Here is a 21,493-nt window from a genome sequence, read left to right as displayed (position 1 = left end):
TTTTTTTAGGGAGTTGTTAAGATGTGCACCTCAATAAGATGTGCACATCATGTACACATTTATTTTAAACCATTAGATTTTTATAAATTAATCTCAGCCACTGAATAATTTGATTAGGAATATTGACAACCTCTTCAACTGGTTACCTTTTGTCAAATTTCTTCAGTTTTTTTTTCCCAAAGCCCCTGTTTTTGAGACAGCACGCAGACGCTCTTCTTCGCCCTCGAAAACCATCCCTGCGAACAAGACCTACCCTCGACTTCGCCTGAAGATATGTCTCTCTCTCTCTCTCTCTGTAACTTTTTTCTCTCCCCCTTTCTCCATATCCATTTTATGAAACCCTAGACCACAATCCCTTTCTTTGAAACTGCTCATTTCACATTTGTGAACTGACTGGGTTGGTTTATAAAAATAGGGCAATACCTAGACCGCAATCCCTGGGTTGGTCTATGAAACCCTAGACCGCAATCCCTTTCTCACATTTTATATTTTCATGATTCATTATCAGTGTTCTGTTGCTCTTTCTCGTATTTCTATTTCTTAGAATACTATATTGCAGCTTCCATCTTTTTCATTTTCTCATGGGTAATGTGGAAGATTTTAACATTATATGAACCATTATCTAACTATATTAATATAAATAGACAGTTTATCATACTTGAAGAGAAAACATACAGAGAATTTTTCTATTGTGGTGTGGGAATTGGGCACATGAATTAAAAAAAACTAATTTTGTAATGATTTCATTACTTGGTTCTTATGGGTACTTAAGCTAGCCTCACTACTGTCACTTTCCCCCCTCCCCCCATTACCACTAGTAATTATTAAGCAAGTTCAAAAACACATTAGTATGCATAATGTAAGCCAATTCATCTAGGATGGCATCAAGTCCATCCACAGTGGTCCTTTCCTCTAATGCATCATCGTGTCCATGCATGCTCTGCATAAAATTAACTCACAACACAATTGACCCCTAGCGACAAATAGCAAGAAACTTGTAGAACATAATGTTCTGTTTTGAGGAGAAAGGATAAGAGGATTTGCACATACACCAGCAACGTCGGGAGTGACATGGTTCAGGATGTCCTCAATGACTTGGAGAATGGGCTTGGCATAGACATCACGCCCATCAGGCAAATGGGTTCCCTGAATTTGCTTCATCATGGCACTGTCATCGGATAATGACATCCGACGGTCATTCTTGGCCAGTTGCTGCATTATGGGCTTCTTTTCCATTATTTTGGGAATTAAGAAGGCAGGAGGGGGATAAAATGGGTTTTTGTGTGGTTTTGCAGTGGCTCAGGGTAAGCTATATATAAGGACGAAAAGTTGGAATAAATTCTATAATTGAATCATGTTATACCTTGCTTCCCAGAGGGTTTAAATTTTGTTAAATCCATGCTTGTCAGGTGGATAGAGATATACGAAAAAGGTAGGCCCATGATAACATTGTCTTTACAGAATTTAAGAAGAGGTTCCCCAAAAGATTAATGTTTAATGTTCCCTTAAGCCCTTTTTGAGGTCATTTGATTAACATTAACATGTTAGTTGATAAAGCTACCAAAAGGGTAGGTTTGTGCTTTTTGTTGTCACAACAATACCATGCTCAGTCACTGCTCATGGATATGTTTGGTTTGTTTTCAACTTTTTTGGGGAAAAAAAAAAGTAGAAAACTAGTTTGGCAAACTTTTTCTGAAAACCAATTGTTTAGAAATATCATATATTTATTTTTGAAAACTGCTATCACAAGTTTTTGAACTTTGTTATGACGGAACAAACGAAAACAAAGTAAAACGGAGGAATCACACAAGAATACAAACATACGAGTGGTTTGGCTAAAAGCCTACATCCACGAGCAAAAAACGACAAAGGGTTTAACTATCAAAAGAAGAGAAATTATAATGATCGACTGTTTCTATCAAAAGTCATTTTTGTAGCAAAACTTCTGTTTAATCTCATAACCCTAATCCTCAAAATAACTCATAATATATACTATGATTGAATGAAACAAGAATCAGGTCAGAACTAGTAAGCCCATTAATTGGGTCGTGAGCATCGCCAACAGGTCATAAGCACAAATCGGATAAAATAACCTACAACAAACCTTTTATTATTTTGTTTCTAAAGAGACAAAAATGAAAATAGAAAAATTAAAATTATAAAAAAATGCAAAAACTATACTGAACAGGTGTAGACTAAAAAGAAAACTTATTTTGCCTGGATAGTTAAGAAATGCTCCTTCATGAAAGCAGCCTAGCTAGCTATATCTCAATCTTCATTCTAGCCATTAAACCTTGTTGTTATCACTGGTGATTTTAATTTTAATTTTGATTTTGAATTTGATTTTGATTTTGATGTTGATTTATTTGTTATTTTTTTGTGAAGGGTGATTTTCTTGAATGCTCTTTCTTACTTAGCTTTGTTTGGTTCATTTCCTCTTTGATTTGCTTTTTGGGGTGTAAATTTTGTTAAAGCCATGTTTGCCTGGATAGAAATAAGAACATGGTGGACCCATAATAACCATGTCTTTACAGAATTTAATGATGGTTTTCCTTAAGGATTAATGTTAACATTAACATGTTCTCTTAGTTAATAAAGCTATCAAGACAGTTTGTGCTTTTTCTTTTTATTTTTGGTAAATTAATTTTCATTGAACAAAAACAACACAACAATAGCCAGAAACAAAAGGGAGGGCTAATATTAGTAGGGACAACATGATTGGATTAGGAAAGACAAAACATATCAAACAAATTTCATTTACGATATTTTATTGGTCGGATGGTATCACCGTTGTAATTAATTTTTGTTCCCAAGTAGGGTCATATTGAATCTATCATGTAGAATAAACTTCTAAATACTCGTAGTCATCCATAAATTATGTCTATCAATTAAGACCAAACACAACACTAAAAAAAGTTAAAGACATTTGAACTCAAATGCATGTGGGTTTCACTCTTAACCAAGATAAAGATAAAGCTCTTAAGGGGTTTATCTTTATCTCTTAAAGAGTCCAAAGTAAGCACTAAATTGGAGTTCATAGAAGTCATACTTTTAGTAGGACTTGGATTGAGTATATTATAAAAGAGAGGCACCCCCGTGGGTCAAGGTACGCTATTTATGTTTTGAGTATTAAGTTTTGCACTTGATTATCTTTGAGAGATATACTGACTTGATCGTCGGAGTGCCCCTGGGTGGAAGAACCACCGCCGGAGCCTTTTCTTTCTATTACAGGTTGCTGAAGCCATCTATTCTGCCTGTGCTCTCCAGTTGATCACTAAGCAGGCAGTGTGGTCAGATTTTCACCCACACAATTTGGCGCCGTCTGTGGGAACGAAGGAAGAATAGATTGCCAGTAACGGACAACAGGAAAAAATTGGAGATGACGCTCCCACCGGGAGTGGCAGACCAATTGACCTTGACATTAAAGGAGACAACCACAATACAGAAGCCCAGGGTCACAGAGAGAAAGACGTCATCCAGGAGGGCGACACGTCAAAAAGGACAGACCAAGGAAAGTACTACAATGAAGATAACCTCCAGGTATGGAGGGACAGGTGCCTACGGAGGGATGAGGAAGTAAAAGAATTGGCGAACAAGTTGGCAGACCTTCAGTCAGTCGTCAACTTCATGATGCAGAATAATGTTATGCAGCCACCATACCCGCTGCAAGATACGCCGATGCCAGCAACCAACACCCAGAAGGGCGGAAGAAAAACAATCCCCGAGGTCCCTCAGCATACCAGGAGTGGAAGGCATTCTCACCGGCCTTCCAGGGAAGTCGGACAAGAAGAGCCGAGGCAAGAAGAGTCCCGAAGGATGCACCACATGAAGAATCCAGAGCCCAAAAAACATCGGCATGTTCAGGGGCAAGCACTCTGCTTTGACACAACCCATGGAGAAAGATCCAAACGGGCCCACCACGAGGCCGAAAGCAGCGTGCCAAAAAGACTAAAATCCATAGACAGCCGAGCTCCAGGGAGGAGTAAAGAAGACCTGAGGGACTACCTAAAAAGGAGGCAGCAGAATGTTGAAGCCGAGGTAAACTCCCCAGTAAAGCCGAAGACAGCCTTCTCGGTGGAACTGGACAAATTCGAACCACCAAAGAGATTCAGTATGCCGAGGTTTCAAATTTACGATGGTAAGTCAGATCCAAACTTTCATGTCGGACTATACCTGAATTCAATGGCGTTATATAGCGGGAACGAGCCGTTGCTCTGCAAAGTATTCCCCTCATCCTTTGGGGAAATTGCATCTGATTGGTTCCATAAATTACCAAAGGGAAGCGTAAGGACATGGGAAGGCCTGGCCGAGATGTTTGTGGCCAGGTTCGTGACCAACAAGCTGCAACCCCTGAGGGTTGATGCTTTGATGGCTCTAAGAATCACCAAGGAAGAAGGCCTTAGGGCCTATGCGAAGAGGTACTACGAGGTGTTCAACCGAATACCCAAATGCAACCAGGAGGTAGCGGTCGTGTCTTTCAAGAATGGCTTGAAAGATGACTGCCCACTACGGAAGTCTTTGGCAAAAACATTGCCAAAAAGCATGGAAGAACTCATGGCAAGAATTGAGAAGTACGCCAGAGCCGAAGAAGATATATCGGGAAACAAAGAGGTAAAGCAAGAAAAGGGAAACGGCTCGCCGAAGCGAGGCCGAGGCAATAATGGGCCGACCAAACAAGAAACAGAGTTGAGAAGTAAACAGGCGGTAACGACGGTATTCCGAATCCCAATCCATAAAGTCCTAGATCAAATTCGAAACCAACCTTATTTCAGGGCTCCGGCAAGAGCACTAGGGGAATTCATGGGAAAGAACGTTGGTAGACGTTGTGCCTACCACAATGAAGAAGGGCACCCAACTCAAGGTTGCAGAGCCTTGAAAGCACACTTGGAGGACCTGGTAAGACAAGGCCTTCTAAGGGACCTGGTCGATGAAGCCAGGACAAGGGAAGAACAGGCAAGGTTGCCTCAAGCACCAGTAGCACCGCCTCCCCCAGCACAGCTACCACAAGCAGGAGGACCGAGGGTAGTTAATGTGATCCGCTCAAGGGTCAACGAAAACGAAGTCAGAGGGGAGACCCAGAGGGTAAGACATTTACAGCATGTCTACCAAGTCGGGGAGAAGAGACATCGGCCAGAAGAATGCCAAGGGCCGATGATAGCCTTTACTGAAGCCGACCTGGAATTGGTCCAACATCCGCATAATGATGCCTTGGTAGTATCCCTCCAGGTAGGGGAATGCCAAGTGAAACGCATCCTAATAGATCAAGGCAGCTCTTGTGACATCATGTATGTCAGATGTTACAAGGAGCTGGGCCTTCACCCTGATGACTTAGAACAATCCAGCGGCCCGATGGTCGGCTTTAATGGAACGCCGACATGGCCACTGGGCGCAACAAGCTTGGAAGTACAAGCCGGCACTAAGAAGATCAAGACGGAATTTCTGGTAATTGACACGCCCTCACCATACAACATCATTTTGGGAAGGCCATGGTTGCATGCAATGGGGGCAGTTCCCTCAACGTTGCATCAACTACTACGGTTCCCAACAGAGCATGGGATTGAAGAAGTCAGAGGAGATCAACTGCAAGCAAAAAATTGCTCCATGACAGCAATGAAGTCCACCTGTAGTATACGGGAACCAAGGAAAGCAGAAGTTGAAGATGAGGACATGGAGGTCCTAGAAGACGTCGGGAAAGAACCAGCCGAAAAGAGCGAAGAGGCACTAAAAAAAGTTTTCGTCCAAGAGGGCAACGAAGAGCGCTTCTTTCTTCTCGGCTTAGGCTTAGCTAGAGAAGAAGAGAGAGAACTGGAAGATTTTTTGAGGGCAAACATAGAGGTATTCGCCTGGACACCTGACGAAATGCCTGGCATTGACCCCGAGGTCACTTGCCACAGGCTGAATGTCGACAGGTCGGCAAAACCTGTGATTCAACGAGCCAGAAGACCGACGTTGATACACGTCGAAGCAGTAGAAGAAGAGATAGACAGACTCTTGGAGGCCAGGGCCATCCGAGAAGTTCAGTACCCAACATGGCTGTCCAACACAGTAGTAGTAAAAAAGAAGAATGGCAAATGGAGGCTTTGCGTAGACTTTACCAGCCTCAACAAAGCCTGCCCCAAAGACAACTTTCCTCTGCCCAAGATCGACCAACTGGTAGATGCTACTTCAGGACATGAAAGGATGAGTTTTCTAGATGCATATAGAGGATACCACCAGATTGCCATGTACCCTCCAGACGAGGAGAAGACCGCGTTCATCACCCCTAAAGGCCTGTACTGTTACAAGGTAATGCCTTTTGGGTTGAAAAACGCAGGAGCAACCTATCAGAGGTTAGTGACAAAGATGTTTAAGCACCTGATTGGCAAAACAGTAGAAGTCTACATCGACGACATGGTCGTGAAGACCAAGGAATCAAAGGACCATCTTACCGACCTAAAAGAGGTCTTCGACATACTCAAAAGATATCGGCTCCGACTCAACGCCTCGAAGTGCGCCTTTGGAGTTGGATCAGGTAAATTTTTGGGGTATCTAGTAACAAGAAAAGGCATTGAGGCCAGCCCAGACCAAATCAAGGCCATCCTAGAACTACAGAGCCCGACATCGGCAAAACAAGTTCAAATGCTTACTGGAAGGGCCGCAGCCCTAAACAGATTCATCAGCAGAAGCTCAGATAAGTGCAGACCCTTCTTCAACCTGGTGAAAAAAGCCACAGACTTCCTATGGACAGAAGAATGTGAAGCCGCCTTAACCAACCTAAAAAAGTACTTGACCACAACCCCGGTTCTTTCCAACCCAGTACCAGGGGAGGAACTGTTTTTGTACTTAGCAGTCTCAGAACACGCAATCAGTGCAATACTAATCCGAGAGGAAAAAGGGGAGCAAAAGGCTGTTTACTATGTAAGTAAAACTTTGGCCGACGCAGAAACAAGATACCTACCACTGGAAAAATTAATGCTGGCCTTAGTAATGGCTTCAAAGAAGTTGAACCATTACTTTCAGGCACACACGATTGTGGTCCTAACAGAGCACCCACTGAAATCCTTGTTGCAACAAGGAGACTTAACAGGAAGGATAGCGAGATGGGCTGTAACCCTGGGCCAGTTTGACCTGGAGTTCAGGCCGAGAACAGCAATAAAGGGTCAAGTTTTGGCCGACTTCGTCGCAGAACTCACACCTGAAACCATCGCACATTGGGCTCCGTCGAGCGAAGATGAGCATTGTCCCAACAAGCAAAAAGAATCCCAGCCAAAGACAAAAAAGCAAGAAAAGGAGAAGCTCAGACCCTGCAGCATCTACATCGGCGATACATTCAGACTATTCGTCGATGGAAGTTCAAACCGCCAGGGAGCAGATGCAGGAGTACTGTTGATATCTCCAGATGGAGAAATAGTAGAACAGTCCATCCGTTTGGGGTTCAAAGCCTCAAACAATGAGGCAGAATATGAAGCATTAATTGCAGGGCTAAAGCTGGCAGCAGCAGCAGAAGCAGATGAGGTAATTGTTTTTTGTGATTCAGAACTCATTGTTAACCAGTCAACAGGAGAATTTGCAGCTAGGGACGAAAGAATGTCGGCATATGCAAAGGAAGTCATCAGATTGGCAGCCCTATTTCAGAACTGCAGATTACTCTAAGTTAGCCGAGATGACAACACCCACGCCGACGCGTTGGCCAACCTGGCCAGTTCAATTCAAACTGGAAAAACAAGGACAATTATGATCGACTACATGTCGGCCCCGAGCATAGATAAACAGAGCACCGAACAAGAAGCAATGTGCGTGGACTTGGGACCAAGCTGGATGGATGCAATCATTGCATTCCTAAAAGAGGGGAAGCTGCCAGAAGACCATAAGGAAGCACATAAAATCAGACTGAAGTCGGCCAGATTCAGTCTAACAGCAGAAGGCCATCTCTACAGGAGGTCCTTCACTGGGCCGCTTTTAAGGTGCGTACACCCATTACAGGTTGAAGATTTTCTTTACGAAATTCATGAAGGAATTTGTGGAAGCCATGCTGGGGGCAGATCATTAGCCCACAGGGCCATTACCCAGGGGTATTGGTGGCCCTACATGCAAAAGGATGCCGAAGCCTATGTGAAGAAGTGTGAACAATGCCAAAGGTTTGCACCTTTGATACATCAGCCAGCTGCTGATCTGAACCCAGTATCCAGCCCTTGGCCATTTTCCCAATGGGGCATGGATCTGGTTGGACAACTTCCCCAGGCAACTGGGCAGAGAAAATACTTGCTGGTAGCAACGGACTACTTTACAAAATGGATAGAGGCAGAACCTCTTGCCAAAATCCGAGATGTGGACGTCAAGAATTTTATATGGAGAAACATTATCACCAGATTTGGGATTCCAAGAGCAATAGTTACCGACAACGGAACACAGTTTGACAGCAAACTCATCAAGAACTTTTGTGCAAAATTCAAAATCAAGAATTATTTCTCAACACCAAGTTTTCCTCAAAGCAATGAACAAGCAGAGGCATCCAACAAAGTAATTCTGGATGGAATAAAGAAGAGGCTGCAGGCAGCAAAAGGAAAGTGGGTAGACGAGTTGCCCAACGTACTTTGGGCATATCGGACTACACCAAGAAGATCAACAGGAGAATCCCCCTTTGCCATGGCTTATGGCACAGAAGCAGTCATCCCATTGGAGATCGGCATCCCAGGGATCAGAACCCAGGGAGTAGAGAATGGCACCAATGACGCACTCTTAGCCCGAGATCTGGATTTGTTGGAAGAACGAAGAGAGAAAGCTGCAATTCAGCTTGCAATATACCAGCAACAGCTTGCCAGGGCTTACAACAAGAAGGTCAATCCAAGAGATTTTCAAGTCGGCGACCTAGTCCGGAGAAAAGTCGTCGGGAACAAGAAGGATCCCAGAGAAGGCAAGTTTGGCCCAAACTGGGAAGGACCCTACAGAATTACTTCAGTATTAGGCAATGGAGCTTATCGGCTTGAGGACAATGAGGGCAAAGCATTGCCCAGACCTTGGAATACTTGTAATTTGAAATTTTTCTATCATTAGATGTGCATCATTTTTTGGCCGATATCATCAATAAAGTCTTTTCAGAATTCTTCCAACACATATGATTGATAAAGTTATACATTGATGTTTATTGAAAACATAATTAATGAGAACCCAAGTCAAACTCAAGTTCACATTGGGGGCAAAGAAGAGGCAGAGATTATTCCTTAATTCACTTGTTGAAATTTGTAGCAATTTACAAGTTGGAATTAAGTTGATTCCTTATCTTCACTTGTGGAAATTTGTAGCAATTTACAAGTTGAAGTTAAGCCGAGATTATTCCTTAATTCACTTGTTGAAATTTGTAGCAATTTACAAGTTGGAATTAAACTGATTCCTTATCTTCACTTGTTGAAATTTGTAGCAATTTACAAGTTGAAGTTAAGCCGAGATTATTCCTTAATTCACTTGTTGAAATTTGTAGCAATTTACAAGTTGGAATTAAACTGATTCCTTATCTTCACTTGTTGAAATTTGTAGCAATTTACAAGTTAAAGTTAAGCCGAGATTATTCCTTAATTCACTTGTTGAAATTTGTAGCAATTTACAAGTTGGAATTAAACTGATTCCTTATCTTCACTTGTTGAAATTTGTAGCAATTTACAAGTTGAAGTTAAGCCGAGATTATTCCTTAATTCACTTGTTGAAATTTGTAGCAATTTACAAGTTGGAATTAAGCTGATTCCTTATCTTCACTTGTTGAAATTTGTAGCAATTTACAAGTTGAAGTTAAGCCGAGATTATTCCTTAATTCACTTGTTGAAATTTGTAGCAATTTACAAGTTGGAATTAAGCCGAGGTTATTGCTTAAGTTCTCATAACAATACGTGGGTTGCTTAAACCTAAGGAAGATGCTTAACACTTGTTGAAATTTGTAGCAATTTACAAGTTTATATTAAACCGACATATGATCACCCGCTGAGGTATACAGAAATTTACAGGTTGAAGTAAAGGCTAAGTATATTATTTAAACACTTGTTGAAATTTGTAGCAATTTACAAGTAGGTTAGACCGAGATCACTGTTTAATACTTGTTGAAACTTGAGAAACTTGCAAAGTTTTACATTAAGTAGTATATGTTTTATACTTGTTAAAATTTATGAAAAGTTTGCAGGTCAGTATCTTGCCGAAGTAAAAGTTTTATAGTTATACCCGATGTATATAACCCCGAGAAGATTACACAAAGGAAGCAAAATGAAAAAGCATGCAAAAATTTCTAAGTATAGAACTATGCAGAAGCAATCAACAGAACATCAGAAGATTAAAAACATTCATAGAAAGAACAGTTGCAGTTACATATAGAAAAAGCTACATCGGCTATAAGAAGGAGTTTTGCATTAATTAAAAGAGAGTACAAAGTGCAAAGTGCAGAAAAAGAAGGAAAAAGTACAAAAAAAAACATTTTTAATCAAGACTCTTCAGTATTAGCAGCTGCAGGGACTGGGACCTCGGACGATTCTGGTGGAACCTTCTCGGCAACCTTTTCTGCTTCAATCTCAGCATCAATCTCAGCCAGCGTATTGTCCACATTTCTTTCAACCAAAAGAAGGTCGGATGATAGTTGCCCGATGGCAATTTCCTTGGGTGCCTCCCCAACCTCATCACCCTCCTCATCCAAGGTTAAATCCATCACTTGCTCAGCAGGAGGAGGGGACTTAGCTTCAGCAGCATCCTTGGGTTTTCTCACCAAGGCCTCATCATCATTTTTCCCTTCATTCTCATCCTCGGCATCAGCCTCAGTCTCTGATTCGTTTTCAACCTGACTTGGTGGAGGAAATGGTAAAGGAATGGCATCGGCATTACGAAAGGGCGAGTCAACAGGGAGATCAAGTTTTTTTATCAGGGACATCCAACCAAGGGAAAATCCCCTGTTGCATGCCTGCCTGACTTGAAGTTTATAATCCTCTGTGACGTCGGCCATACCCTGGGCGTAGGCCTTTTCATCAGCCTCTTTGACTTCGGCCTCCTTGGTGGCCAAAGCCTGCTGGAGCTCCTTCTCAGCCTGGGCCTTTTTCACTTCGGCCTCCTTCTTCTCAGCTTCAGCTACCTTTCGGATAGCCTCAGCAGACTCCGCTTTCTCTTCGGCCATCTGCTGGGCCTTAGTAGCCGCCTCGGCCTGATCTTCCAATTTTTTCATCCTTGATTCAAGAGATTTGATCTCTTTCTTCATGGAAGATGCTTCCCTCTTCATATCAACCAATCTTTGCCGATTTTCAAAAGATTGCATTGAAAATGAATGGGCGTGCTGAATGGCCTAAAGAAAAACAGAAGTATTAGAAAATATTCTCAATAAGAAACAAAAGGAAAAATCACAAGTGCAAACAGGAACACTTACTTGAACGGAGTGTTGGAGCATAAGAGCATAATTCTCATACTCACTCAGCTCAGCATTTCGTTCCAAATCATTTGGAAGGAGAAGAGCAGTACTGAGGGCGACACCAACGTTGATATCATCGGCACTTTCACTGGCCATAATAGGCCTATCCTCCAAAGTTAGTTGAGGGGCCCATGGAACGTCGGGCTTCTTCGACGCCGAGGTCGTCGCAGACGATGACCTTGGCCTCTTTGATTGTGTGGACCCCGAGGGTTGGTTCTCAGCGGATCTTTTTGTGGAAGCAGAGGTAGTCTTTTTGCTCTCAGCCAGTCGAGAGATAGGCAAAGCATCCTCAGCCTCGGCGTCAGTGGCCTTGGCTTTGGGCTGAGCCTTTTTTACTCTCTTCGGCTTTGGTGGGGGCATCGCATGCGATGGTACAACATCAGCATCGGTTGGAAGGTCGGCAAGAAGATCTTGAACGACAGGCCTTGGACGAACCATCTCGGCAGTCTTTACAAGTCTTCGTCGACGTTTACGTTCTGGAATTGGTATTAAGTAGGGGGCCGAAGTGGATGGAAGATCGGCTGGGTCAGAGGTGGATCCTTGATCTGTTCGGGATGAAGACGCGGTTACAGTTGTGGCAGTTGGTGGGGAAAGACTCTTTTTCTTCTTTTTTGGGACGTCGGGTAATGTGGATTTGTATGTCGGAATGAAATTCAGCAACAAGAGAGCCTTGCGCTTGTGGATAGGAAGACCAAAAAGCTTCTTTAAGTCTTTTCCAGGGAAGAAGGATTGACGAAAGTTCTTTGGTGGTTGATGAAGATCTGCAGGACAAGTAAACAGACATTAGAAACAGACAAAATTTTAAAAACTTAAATAAAAACAACTAAGTGTTGGCACTGGGCTCTTACCCTTGCCCTCTTTAACTGATCGAGGAAGAGGGAAGAGATGAACATCTTCGTCTGGGCCAAATTCCCAGTTTCCCGAAGCAATAACAAAGTCATCCCCAGCCCCCTTGTTAGAGTCTGGGAGGTCGGCTACAATTTTGAACTCGGTAGACCTCGGCTTAAGGTAATAAACAAAGCCCCTTTCCTTCAGGTTGAGGGGGCACATTGTGTAACAGTACTGAAGGTCGGCCAGGGTGATCCTAAGATTCTCCTGCCTAGCTAAAGCTATAATACCGTTAATCACCCTATAGGAGTTGATGGTAAGTTGCATGGGGTTCAGCTTGTAGAAATAAAGAACTTCACAAAACAAGGGATCAAGTGGAAGCCGAAGTCCACATTCAGTAAAGGCTACTATAGGAAAGGGCATCGTATGGTCTGTGGCCATGATGGTATCATCATCCCCAGCTAGCTTAAGGTGAACATCGGCTGGGATAGAGAATTCCTGCCTAAAGTATTCGAGTTTTGTTGGGGTATTTACCCTATGCCTCCACATACCCATTACGTCGGCCTAAACAAAGAGGAGTGTGTTTCAGAAGATAGGCGTTTTAGAAGGACTGCAACAACCTCGACAAAGGCCTAGGAAAGGACTGATAAGGCTTGTTTCGGTTTTCCCTAAAACTTGAAGGTTCTACACACAAATCCCAAGCCTAAGAAACTATGAAGATCAAGATCGAAGGTACAGATCTGGGACAGATACAAAAAATAGAAAACAAAGACGAAGTTTCAGATTCAAGAACAAAGATGGACTATCAGAAACACGAAGAATACAAAGGGTTAAAGGTCAAGAATTATGGCAAGAAAAGTGTTGAAACAGTGCAAATGTTCAAAATATAAGAGAAATCGAGCAACAAAGCGGTAATGGTAAAAACACATAAAAAGATTGGGAGTAAAAGGAACAGGGCCTTACCAGAACAAATGAAGTCGGAAAGAACGACGCCGAGAAATGGTAACGATTGCAGGCACGACGAAACGGAGGAAACTTCGCTAAGGTGAAGGGACAAAAAATCGCAGAACTTCGAGTTAGAACAATGGTGGATTTCAGAAAGTTTAGAGAGAGAGAATGCAAGAAATCAGAATGCAAAAAGTAAAGAAAGGAAAAGATGGAAAGAAAAGTTTTATCAAAACGTGAAACGGCGGCAAAAATAGGGCAATTATTACGCCTGGAGCAACGCATGCGTCAGACGGCGCAGACGAATGACAGACAGCTTTCAGGCGCGTCACAGACACGCTCCAATGAAGACAAAACATGTGAAAGGAACGGTTAGATATGCATGACAGCTCATGCGCGTGGGAAAGTACGTTCGAAACCTTGTTCTCCGAAGAGAATACATCGGCTGGAAGTGGATTATCTCGGCTAAACAGTTTTTGAGCCATTACTCAGAAAAGAAATGTCGAAATATCAATATAGGTTCCATCACCTCAGAATGCCGAGGTAATAGAACCTAGGGGGCAGTTGTGGGGATATATTTTCTGAATACCAACACGTGGCATGGTGACGCCGACGTGTCAGCCGAGGTGCCACGTGTCCTGGTCGTGACGCCGAGATCATCTCGGCGAGGCCGAGGTTAACTCCGAAGATATCGGAATCCGAGATAAGCGAACAAGGGACAGGAGTCCTAAGACGAAGAGGGGACTTAACCAAGATAAAGATAAAGCTCTTAAGCGATTTATCTTTATCTCTTAAAGAGTCCAAAGTAAGCACTAAATTGGAGTTCATAGAAGTCATACTTTTAGTAGGACTTGGATTGAGTATATTATAAAAGAGAGGCACCCCCGTGGGTCAAGGTACGCTATTTATGTTTTGAGTATTAAGTTTTGCACTTGATTATCTTTGAGAGATATACTGACTTGATCGTCGGAGTGCCCTCGGGTGGAAGAACCACCGCCGGAGCCTTTTCTTTCTGTTACAGGTTGCTGAAGCCATCTATTCTGCCTGTGCTCTCCAGTTGATCACTAAGCAGGCAGTGTGGTCAGATTTTCACCCACACAGCTGCGATAAATATTGCTTTTTCATATGGCTCTCCAGCTATGCCAATACCTTTGGTGGTATTGAGTGCAAAACCACCAAAGGGTTTGTGCACCTGGTAGCTCTTTTTGGTGAAACCATACGTGGATCCTATATGCATCCCAAAATCATTTCTTGTTCATGAAATATCCTCTCTCATCAACCACATTGGATCCCATCAATGTTATATTCAGAAAGGGAAAAAAATTAAAATTTAAAATATATGGATTAAATTTATTGAGTATGATTCAAATTATATAAAGTTTAAATCTGTATAACAGGTGAGAAAATAAAAAAAAAATATAGTTCCGTGTTATATCCCATGCAGCTTATTTAACCATTTTTAAGGTATTTGCTGGTCCATTTTTTCAGCACTAAGATTTAGACAACGCAATTGAAAGGCAGGGCCACATTTGACCCACCCTTATGGAGTGAACTTTTGATACCTGCAATCATTGGTAAACCATAGGTATGGGTTAAGCCCGAGAGACACTAATGAGAGTCAAACTAAGATGTCTAGGTTTACAATTCATCACAGGGTCTAACCCTATACCGCTAAACTACTGGTGTCGGCTTTTATAGTTCATCTTGGGTAGAAAAGCAAGCTTGTAATTGTGGTGGTGAAGATTGTATATTAAAATTCAAATTCGAATTCAATTTTTGTTATATCCGTTTACCTTGTTTTTTGACAAAGACTTTCAACTTATCTTCTATCATGCAAAATCTCCAAGATGTACAAAGCTTATCCTTTCTTGTTTGTGAATATTAGATAGTGAAAGTTGTGAGAATAAATATTCACGCCAAACAGTGAATATGAACTTGAACACCATTAAGGTTCTATCAAGATCAGAAAATCCAATAACAATAATCCAAATCCAGTAGTCCAATAGTTCAACAGGCCGGATACGAAGTTTTCAGAAAAACAATCCAATAGTCCATTGATTTAGAAGCTACTCAGCTTCACCTGTGACATAGGAAATACTAGGAAATTAACCAAAAAATGATCTACCAAATAATCCAATAGTTCATCCAATCAAATAATCCTTTTTTTGTGGATATTTTTATTTAATTTTTGTTTGAAGTTGTCAAACGGTTGGTTGTGGTACATTTGTGTAAATGTTTATTTGTGTAATGGTTATTCATACTTTGAACAAAGGTAGTAGACTTTCATCTCTGTTATTGCTAATGCAGTTTGTTAAGGTGAAAAGATGTGCAAAATAATATTTTTCGTAGATAGATTCTTTCTTTTCTCGCCATAATCATTACTTTCCTTAAGTATTGTCTTCTTTACTAACTCTATTTCGATGTTCTGTTTTTGTTTGTCATAGGTCCTCAATTTCTCCATCTTAATGTAGAAGTAAACCTATACCTCCTCCATCCTTTCCTCCGTAGCAGTTGCATTAGCAGGTCTGCTTTTTAATTTATTTGCTTTTAATTAATAGCAGGGCACTGGCGGGTGTGCTATTTTATTTATTTGCTTTTAATGAATAGCAGGGCACTGGCGGGTGTGCTATTTTATTTATTTGTTTCATTTTAATTGATATTAGGGTACTTGCCTCTGTGTTTTTGAAATTTTTTGCTTTGAATTGGTAGCAGGGCACTGGCTGGTGTGCTTATTTATTTGTTTGTTTTAATGAATAGCAGGACACTGGCAGGTGTGCTATTATATTTATTTGTTTCATTTTAATTGATAGTAGGGTACTTGCTTCTGTGTTTTTGAATTTATAGCAGGGCACTGGCTGGTGTGCTTATTTACTTCTTTGATTTTAATGAATAGCAGGGTACTGGCGGGTGTGCTATTATATTTATTTGTTTCATTTTAATTGATAGTAGGGTACTTGCTTCTGTGTTCTTGAATTTATAGCAGGGCACTGGCTGGTGTGCTTATTTATTTCTTTGATTTTAATGAATAGTAGGGCACTGGCGGGTGTGCTATTTTATTTATTTGTTTCATTTTAATTAATAATAGGGTAATTGCTTTTGTGTTTTTTAATTTATTTGCTTTGAATTGATAGCAGGGCACTGGCTAGTGTGCTTATTTATTTATTTGATTTTAATGAATAGCAGGGCACTGGCGAGTGTGCTATTTTATTTATTTGTTTGATTTTAATTTATAACAGGGCACTAGCAGGTGTGTTTTTAATTAATTAATTTTATTTTAATTGATAGTAGGGTACTTACAGGTGTGCTTTTTTATTATTGGCGTATAATTGATAGCATAGCACTGGCTGGTGTGCTTATTTGTTCATTTTCTATAAAGAAGTAATAATTGATAGCACAGTATTGGTGGGTGTGCTTTTTTTGGTTTTTTGTTTGGTTTTAGTTGATAGTAGGGTGCTTGCAGACATGTTCGAATTTTTTTTTTTAATTGAATGCAAGGCACTGGCAGGTGTGCTAATTTATTTGTTCTGAAGATTTAATTTATAGCAGCGCAATGGCAGGTGTGGTTTTTAGTTGATTTGTTTCGCTTTAATTGCTAATAGGGTACTTACAAGTGTATATACGATGGATGAACCTGAAAGTAGTAGGCCTGAAGAGGTCAATACTGAAATTGATGATCAATTTGCTCCAGATGGCAAGGATGATGTTGTTGATGTGAAAGAAGGGTTAGCTTCCCAAACCTATGATAGTTTACGAATGCTTACTAAGGAAGATGTGTTGCAAATGAAATTCAATTCAGAGGATGATGCTTATACTTTCTACAATGCATACGCTAAGGTGATCGGTTTTAGCGTACGAAGAAGTAGAAAAAGAATTACTGGAGACAACAAATTTGTAGAGAGTAGGAAATGGGTTTGTTCAAGGGAAGGTGTAAGAGAAAAGAAATACTCGCAACGTGTGGAACGGGTAAGAACTCCTAGGGCAGAAACTAGACTTTTTTGTAGTACCACATTTCGCGTGCGTTATGACAAGACAGTTAGGAAATATGTTGTGACCCACTTTGTAGGGGAACACAACCATCCCTTGGCAGCACCACACTACGTCCCTTTTCTTTGGTCGCATAGGTTTGTAACAAGTGCAGACCAAGCTCAAGCAAAGGCCATGCGTAATGTGGGTATGAAAATGAGTCAGATCATGGATTTTATGGTCCATCAGTCAGAGGGTTATGAGAAGGTGGGCTTCATTCACAGAGATTTGCACAATCAATTCCAAGTTGAGCGCAAAGTACAACTCGCAGAAGGGGATGCAGAGGGTGCGTTAGGATATTTGTCAGCTAAATTAGATGCAAATCCATTATTTTTTTTTCAAATACAACGTCAATAAGGACAATCGGTTGGACAAGATTTTCTGGGCAGATTGTAGGTCTCGAATGGATTATGCTGCATTTGGTGATGTATTGGTATTTGATACAACTTATCGTACAAATGCATATAAGAAGCCATTTGTAATTCTAGCTGGCGTGAGTAACCATTTTATGACAACTATATTCGGATGTGCTTTGTTGCCTGATGAGACAATGGAGACATACACGTGTGTGTTGGAAATGTTAATGGACGCCATGGATGGTAAAAGACCCATCTCCGTTGTAACAGATGGTGATAGGGCAATGCGTCAGGCAATCAAAAGAGTTATTCCAAACTGCAGACATCGTTTATGTTCTTGGCATCTGGAGAAAAATGCCTCAACAAATGTCCACATACCAGAATTTACAACCGATTTTGCACAGTTGATGTTAAAGAAATGTAAAATTGATGAGTTTGACAATGCCTGGGCTGCTATGGTGAAACAGTACAAGTTGGAGAACAATAATTGGGTGTTGGATATTCATCTGCAGCGTGATAATTGGGCTGAGGCATATCTTTGTGGTCACATGTTTGCTGGAATGAGGAGCACTCAACGTGTCGAGGGTATGAATGCATATTTCAATATATTCCTAAACCAAAAGGTTAGGCTGTACGAATTTGTAGCGCAATATGATAGGGCTCTTGCTAGAATGCGTGTTAATGAGGCAAAAACAGAATCTAAAACAGAGAATAGTTTCCCGGTTTTGACTACGCCATTGAGAAGTTTTGAGAAACATGCAGCTGAACTCTTTACTCGGAAGATTTTCTCATTGTTTCAACATAAAATCAGGAAAGAGGGTAAATTGTTTGTGATGGAAAGAGTTCAGCTGGAGGATCATCGCACCTACCGTTTTGGTGAGTACAAGGCACCAACATGCACGTGGACGGTTGAGTATTTTCCAGCTGATATCACAATGAAATGTTGTTGCTTGAAGTTTGAGTCGTTCGGCATCCCTTGCTGCCACATGATTGCTGTTATGAAATCTGAACAATTAATGTGTATTCCACCAAGTTATGTCTTGCAGAGATGGACAAGACGTGGTAGGTCAAAGTGTCAACAACCAAGTCTTACCCAAGTTTGTAGCACCCTAACACAGATAGCTCAGTTTGGTATACTTAGCTCCTGTTTTAGTGAAATGTCATATTATGCCTCACACGCGGACAAAGATTTTGAAGAGGCAAGGGAAATAGCTTTCCAGCTGACATCGCAGATGAAAAAACGTTGGCCAATGAGAAAAGAAGGTAACGCCGAGGCTGGGGACAGAAATATTGCACCCAAACTATATGGCGTTGGTGATCCGAATGTAGTGAAGACCAAAGGGAACCTCGGAGGGACATTTTCTATGGGTAAACCTCCAAAACCAAGGCGGTGTGGGTATTGTAGGTATGGTACTTTCATTGTATGACCTTTTTATATCCTTTTACATGCATATGATTATTAAAATCGCTTATGCATTATTTGCTACTGTAGGAGCATCGGACACACGAAGCGGACGTGTAAAAAATTGGCTTCAAGCAGCCAGAGAGAGGGTAGCAACTCAGACAGTGAACCATTCATGAACACAGAGTTGGATCCCCACAAGGATGATATCGATGAATTGCCAAATTATCCAAATAATCCAATGTAGTTGGCTTTCATGATGAGGCTTATAGTGATCGAAACATTGTTTTTACAATGAGACATTAGTGGCTAGTAGTTACGTTTTGTTAATGTCTTAGTTGTTTTAATCTTAGGCATTCTTAATAAATTTCGTAGTTTGGAGATTAATTTTAAAAATAAAGGTGAAAAAATTCCAAATTTGTTTGATTGCTGATAAAATAGGGACTTGCTCATGCCATTACTTTACAAACAATCACTGTTAATAATACCGAACTGTCTCTATTTTTCTTTTGTAGATTTTTTTAATTGTCTGTTTGCTTGGTAAGAAATGGTGGACATTGCTGTTAGGTGACACATAACTATGCTTATAGTGGAATGGTATGGTATCGATGTATAGGGATAATAAGAGATGATGGAGATGTGCATTGCCAAAATATAAACGACTTCATCACCCAACAAAAAAATTAGTAACATGAACCCGAGTTGTCATTCAAACAATATTGTAGTATTAAAAAAACTTTGCAAATCTACTTCCTTAAAACTAAAAGCATCTAAGAAAATTTAGGACTTGAGCCTGTTGATGCAGTCAAATTAGGACTTGAGCTTATTTGGCTATTTGCTCACACAAGAGATCCCAAGCATGGAATAATCTTCATTTTCAAGCAGTCGAGAGTAAAAATTACAACTGCTTATAACAAGTGAGAGTACAGTAACTTGACTATAATGATCCAAATCCATATGCAAGGCTACTTTCCTTCACCCAGATCATAGAAGATGTAGAATCCTCATTATGGGTAAAAATCAAAGGTGTTGAGCGGACTAATGAATCATGACAAATGTTGGATATTCCCATGTCTAGACATGTGTTAGACACATTTGAAACTAACACAATTAACTTTTAGGTGTTTCTTAAAAAGTGGATTGTGTTTGGAAGAATTTTCCTAAAACATTTTTCGAATATAATTATAAAATTCAAAAATTGCCTATTTTTTAATATTTCGACTTAAGTGTTTCTTCCATTGAAATATTTGACTTAATATTTTTTAATATTTTTGACTTAATAAATTTCGTAGTTTGGAGATTAATTTGAAAAGTAAAGGTGAATAAATACCAAATTTGTTTGATTGCTGATAAAATAAAGACTTGCCCATGCCATTACTTTACAAACAATCACTGTTAATAATGCCGAACTGTCTCTCCTTTTCTTTTGTAGATTTTTTTAATTGTCTGTTTGCTTGGTAAGAAATGGTGGACATTGATGACTGAAATCAATAAGGTTTTAATATATTTGCATTTGTCATTGTATGATTAAAATTTGAATCTCTCCAATGACGTACATATGTTTTAATATGTTTGGATATTACGTAGGTAATTGAAGATGCCACGGAAAAAGACAACAAAAAAATCGAGTAAAGGAAAAGCGGAAGCTCCTCACGTTGACCTTGGTATTTTTGCTAAACGGGCTATTACAGTAGAGCGGGCTGTCAAGTTGAAGGAGTTAACTCATACTGATATTCCAGCAATTGTGGGCCACCTGCATATCCAAAACCTAATCGAACGGGAAGGGAAGGCTAATGTCAACCTGGTACGGGAATTCTTTGGTAGCATACAAAAGCCAACTGATACAGAGAACTTGATTCTGAAAACAAAACTGAGGGGGAAAGATGTGGTGTTTTTCGCGGATTGCATATCAAAATTCTTAGACATTCAGCGATCAACACATGATGACAAAACACAATATCCATACCTTCCTGGTGTTGACCTTCCTAATAAAGCCCAAATTGTTGATGATTTGTACATCGAAGTAGTCATACCACAAGACAAGTATCATGTAAAGTTCCTGAAGCCTGACCTTGCCGTTCTTCATCTTATCTTGTGGTACAATCTTGACCCAAGGGGGGTGAAATCCACTTTTGACCATGAAAGAGCACTGATGTTGTATGCTGTCCATAATTTCAGCCCTCTAGATGTTCCGAAGATAATTTGGCAAGTTGTGGATTCTGTCACAAAAGCAAACAACCCACATGCAGCATTACCATTCGGCCTCCTCGTGACTGATATGCTACTTGAGCTTTGTGTACCAACTCGACCAGATGATGAATGGAAGGGGCAGATGAGCCACATAGGTCGTGGAACGTATGGGAAAACACAAGGGCAAAGTCGAAAGCATCGTGAAAGACAAGGTCCTACTTCATTGGAGAGCATATCAACTCGTTTGTACGAGGCTGTGTCCATATTGAACCGGATGGAGTTGCAGCACAAGAAAGACATGAGGAAGGTCAAGTTAGAACTAAAACAAATGCGGAAAGC

General features: G+C 40.7%; 1 protein-coding gene across 1 annotated transcript; it reads left to right on the top strand.

Moving 5' to 3' along the window:
• Positions 1-16,804: 16,804 nt before the first annotated feature.
• LOC114315321 (protein FAR1-RELATED SEQUENCE 5-like) lies at positions 16,805-19,211 on the top strand. The gene is made up of 3 exons (XM_082876402.1): positions 16,805-17,492; positions 17,596-18,967; positions 19,055-19,211. Exons 1-3 carry the CDS (start codon positions 16,805-16,807, stop codon positions 19,209-19,211), a joined length of 2,217 nt encoding a protein of 738 aa, XP_082732528.1.
• The last annotated feature ends 2,282 nt before the right edge of the window (positions 19,212-21,493 follow it).

The sequence above is a fragment of the Camellia sinensis genome, chromosome 6 (assembly GCF_055761805.1).
Source record: "Camellia sinensis isolate YWXY chromosome 6, ASM5576180v1, whole genome shotgun sequence".
NCBI classification, from domain to species: domain Eukaryota; kingdom Viridiplantae; phylum Streptophyta; class Magnoliopsida; order Ericales; family Theaceae; genus Camellia; species Camellia sinensis.
This window is presented reverse-complemented; position numbering and strand designations above follow the sequence as displayed.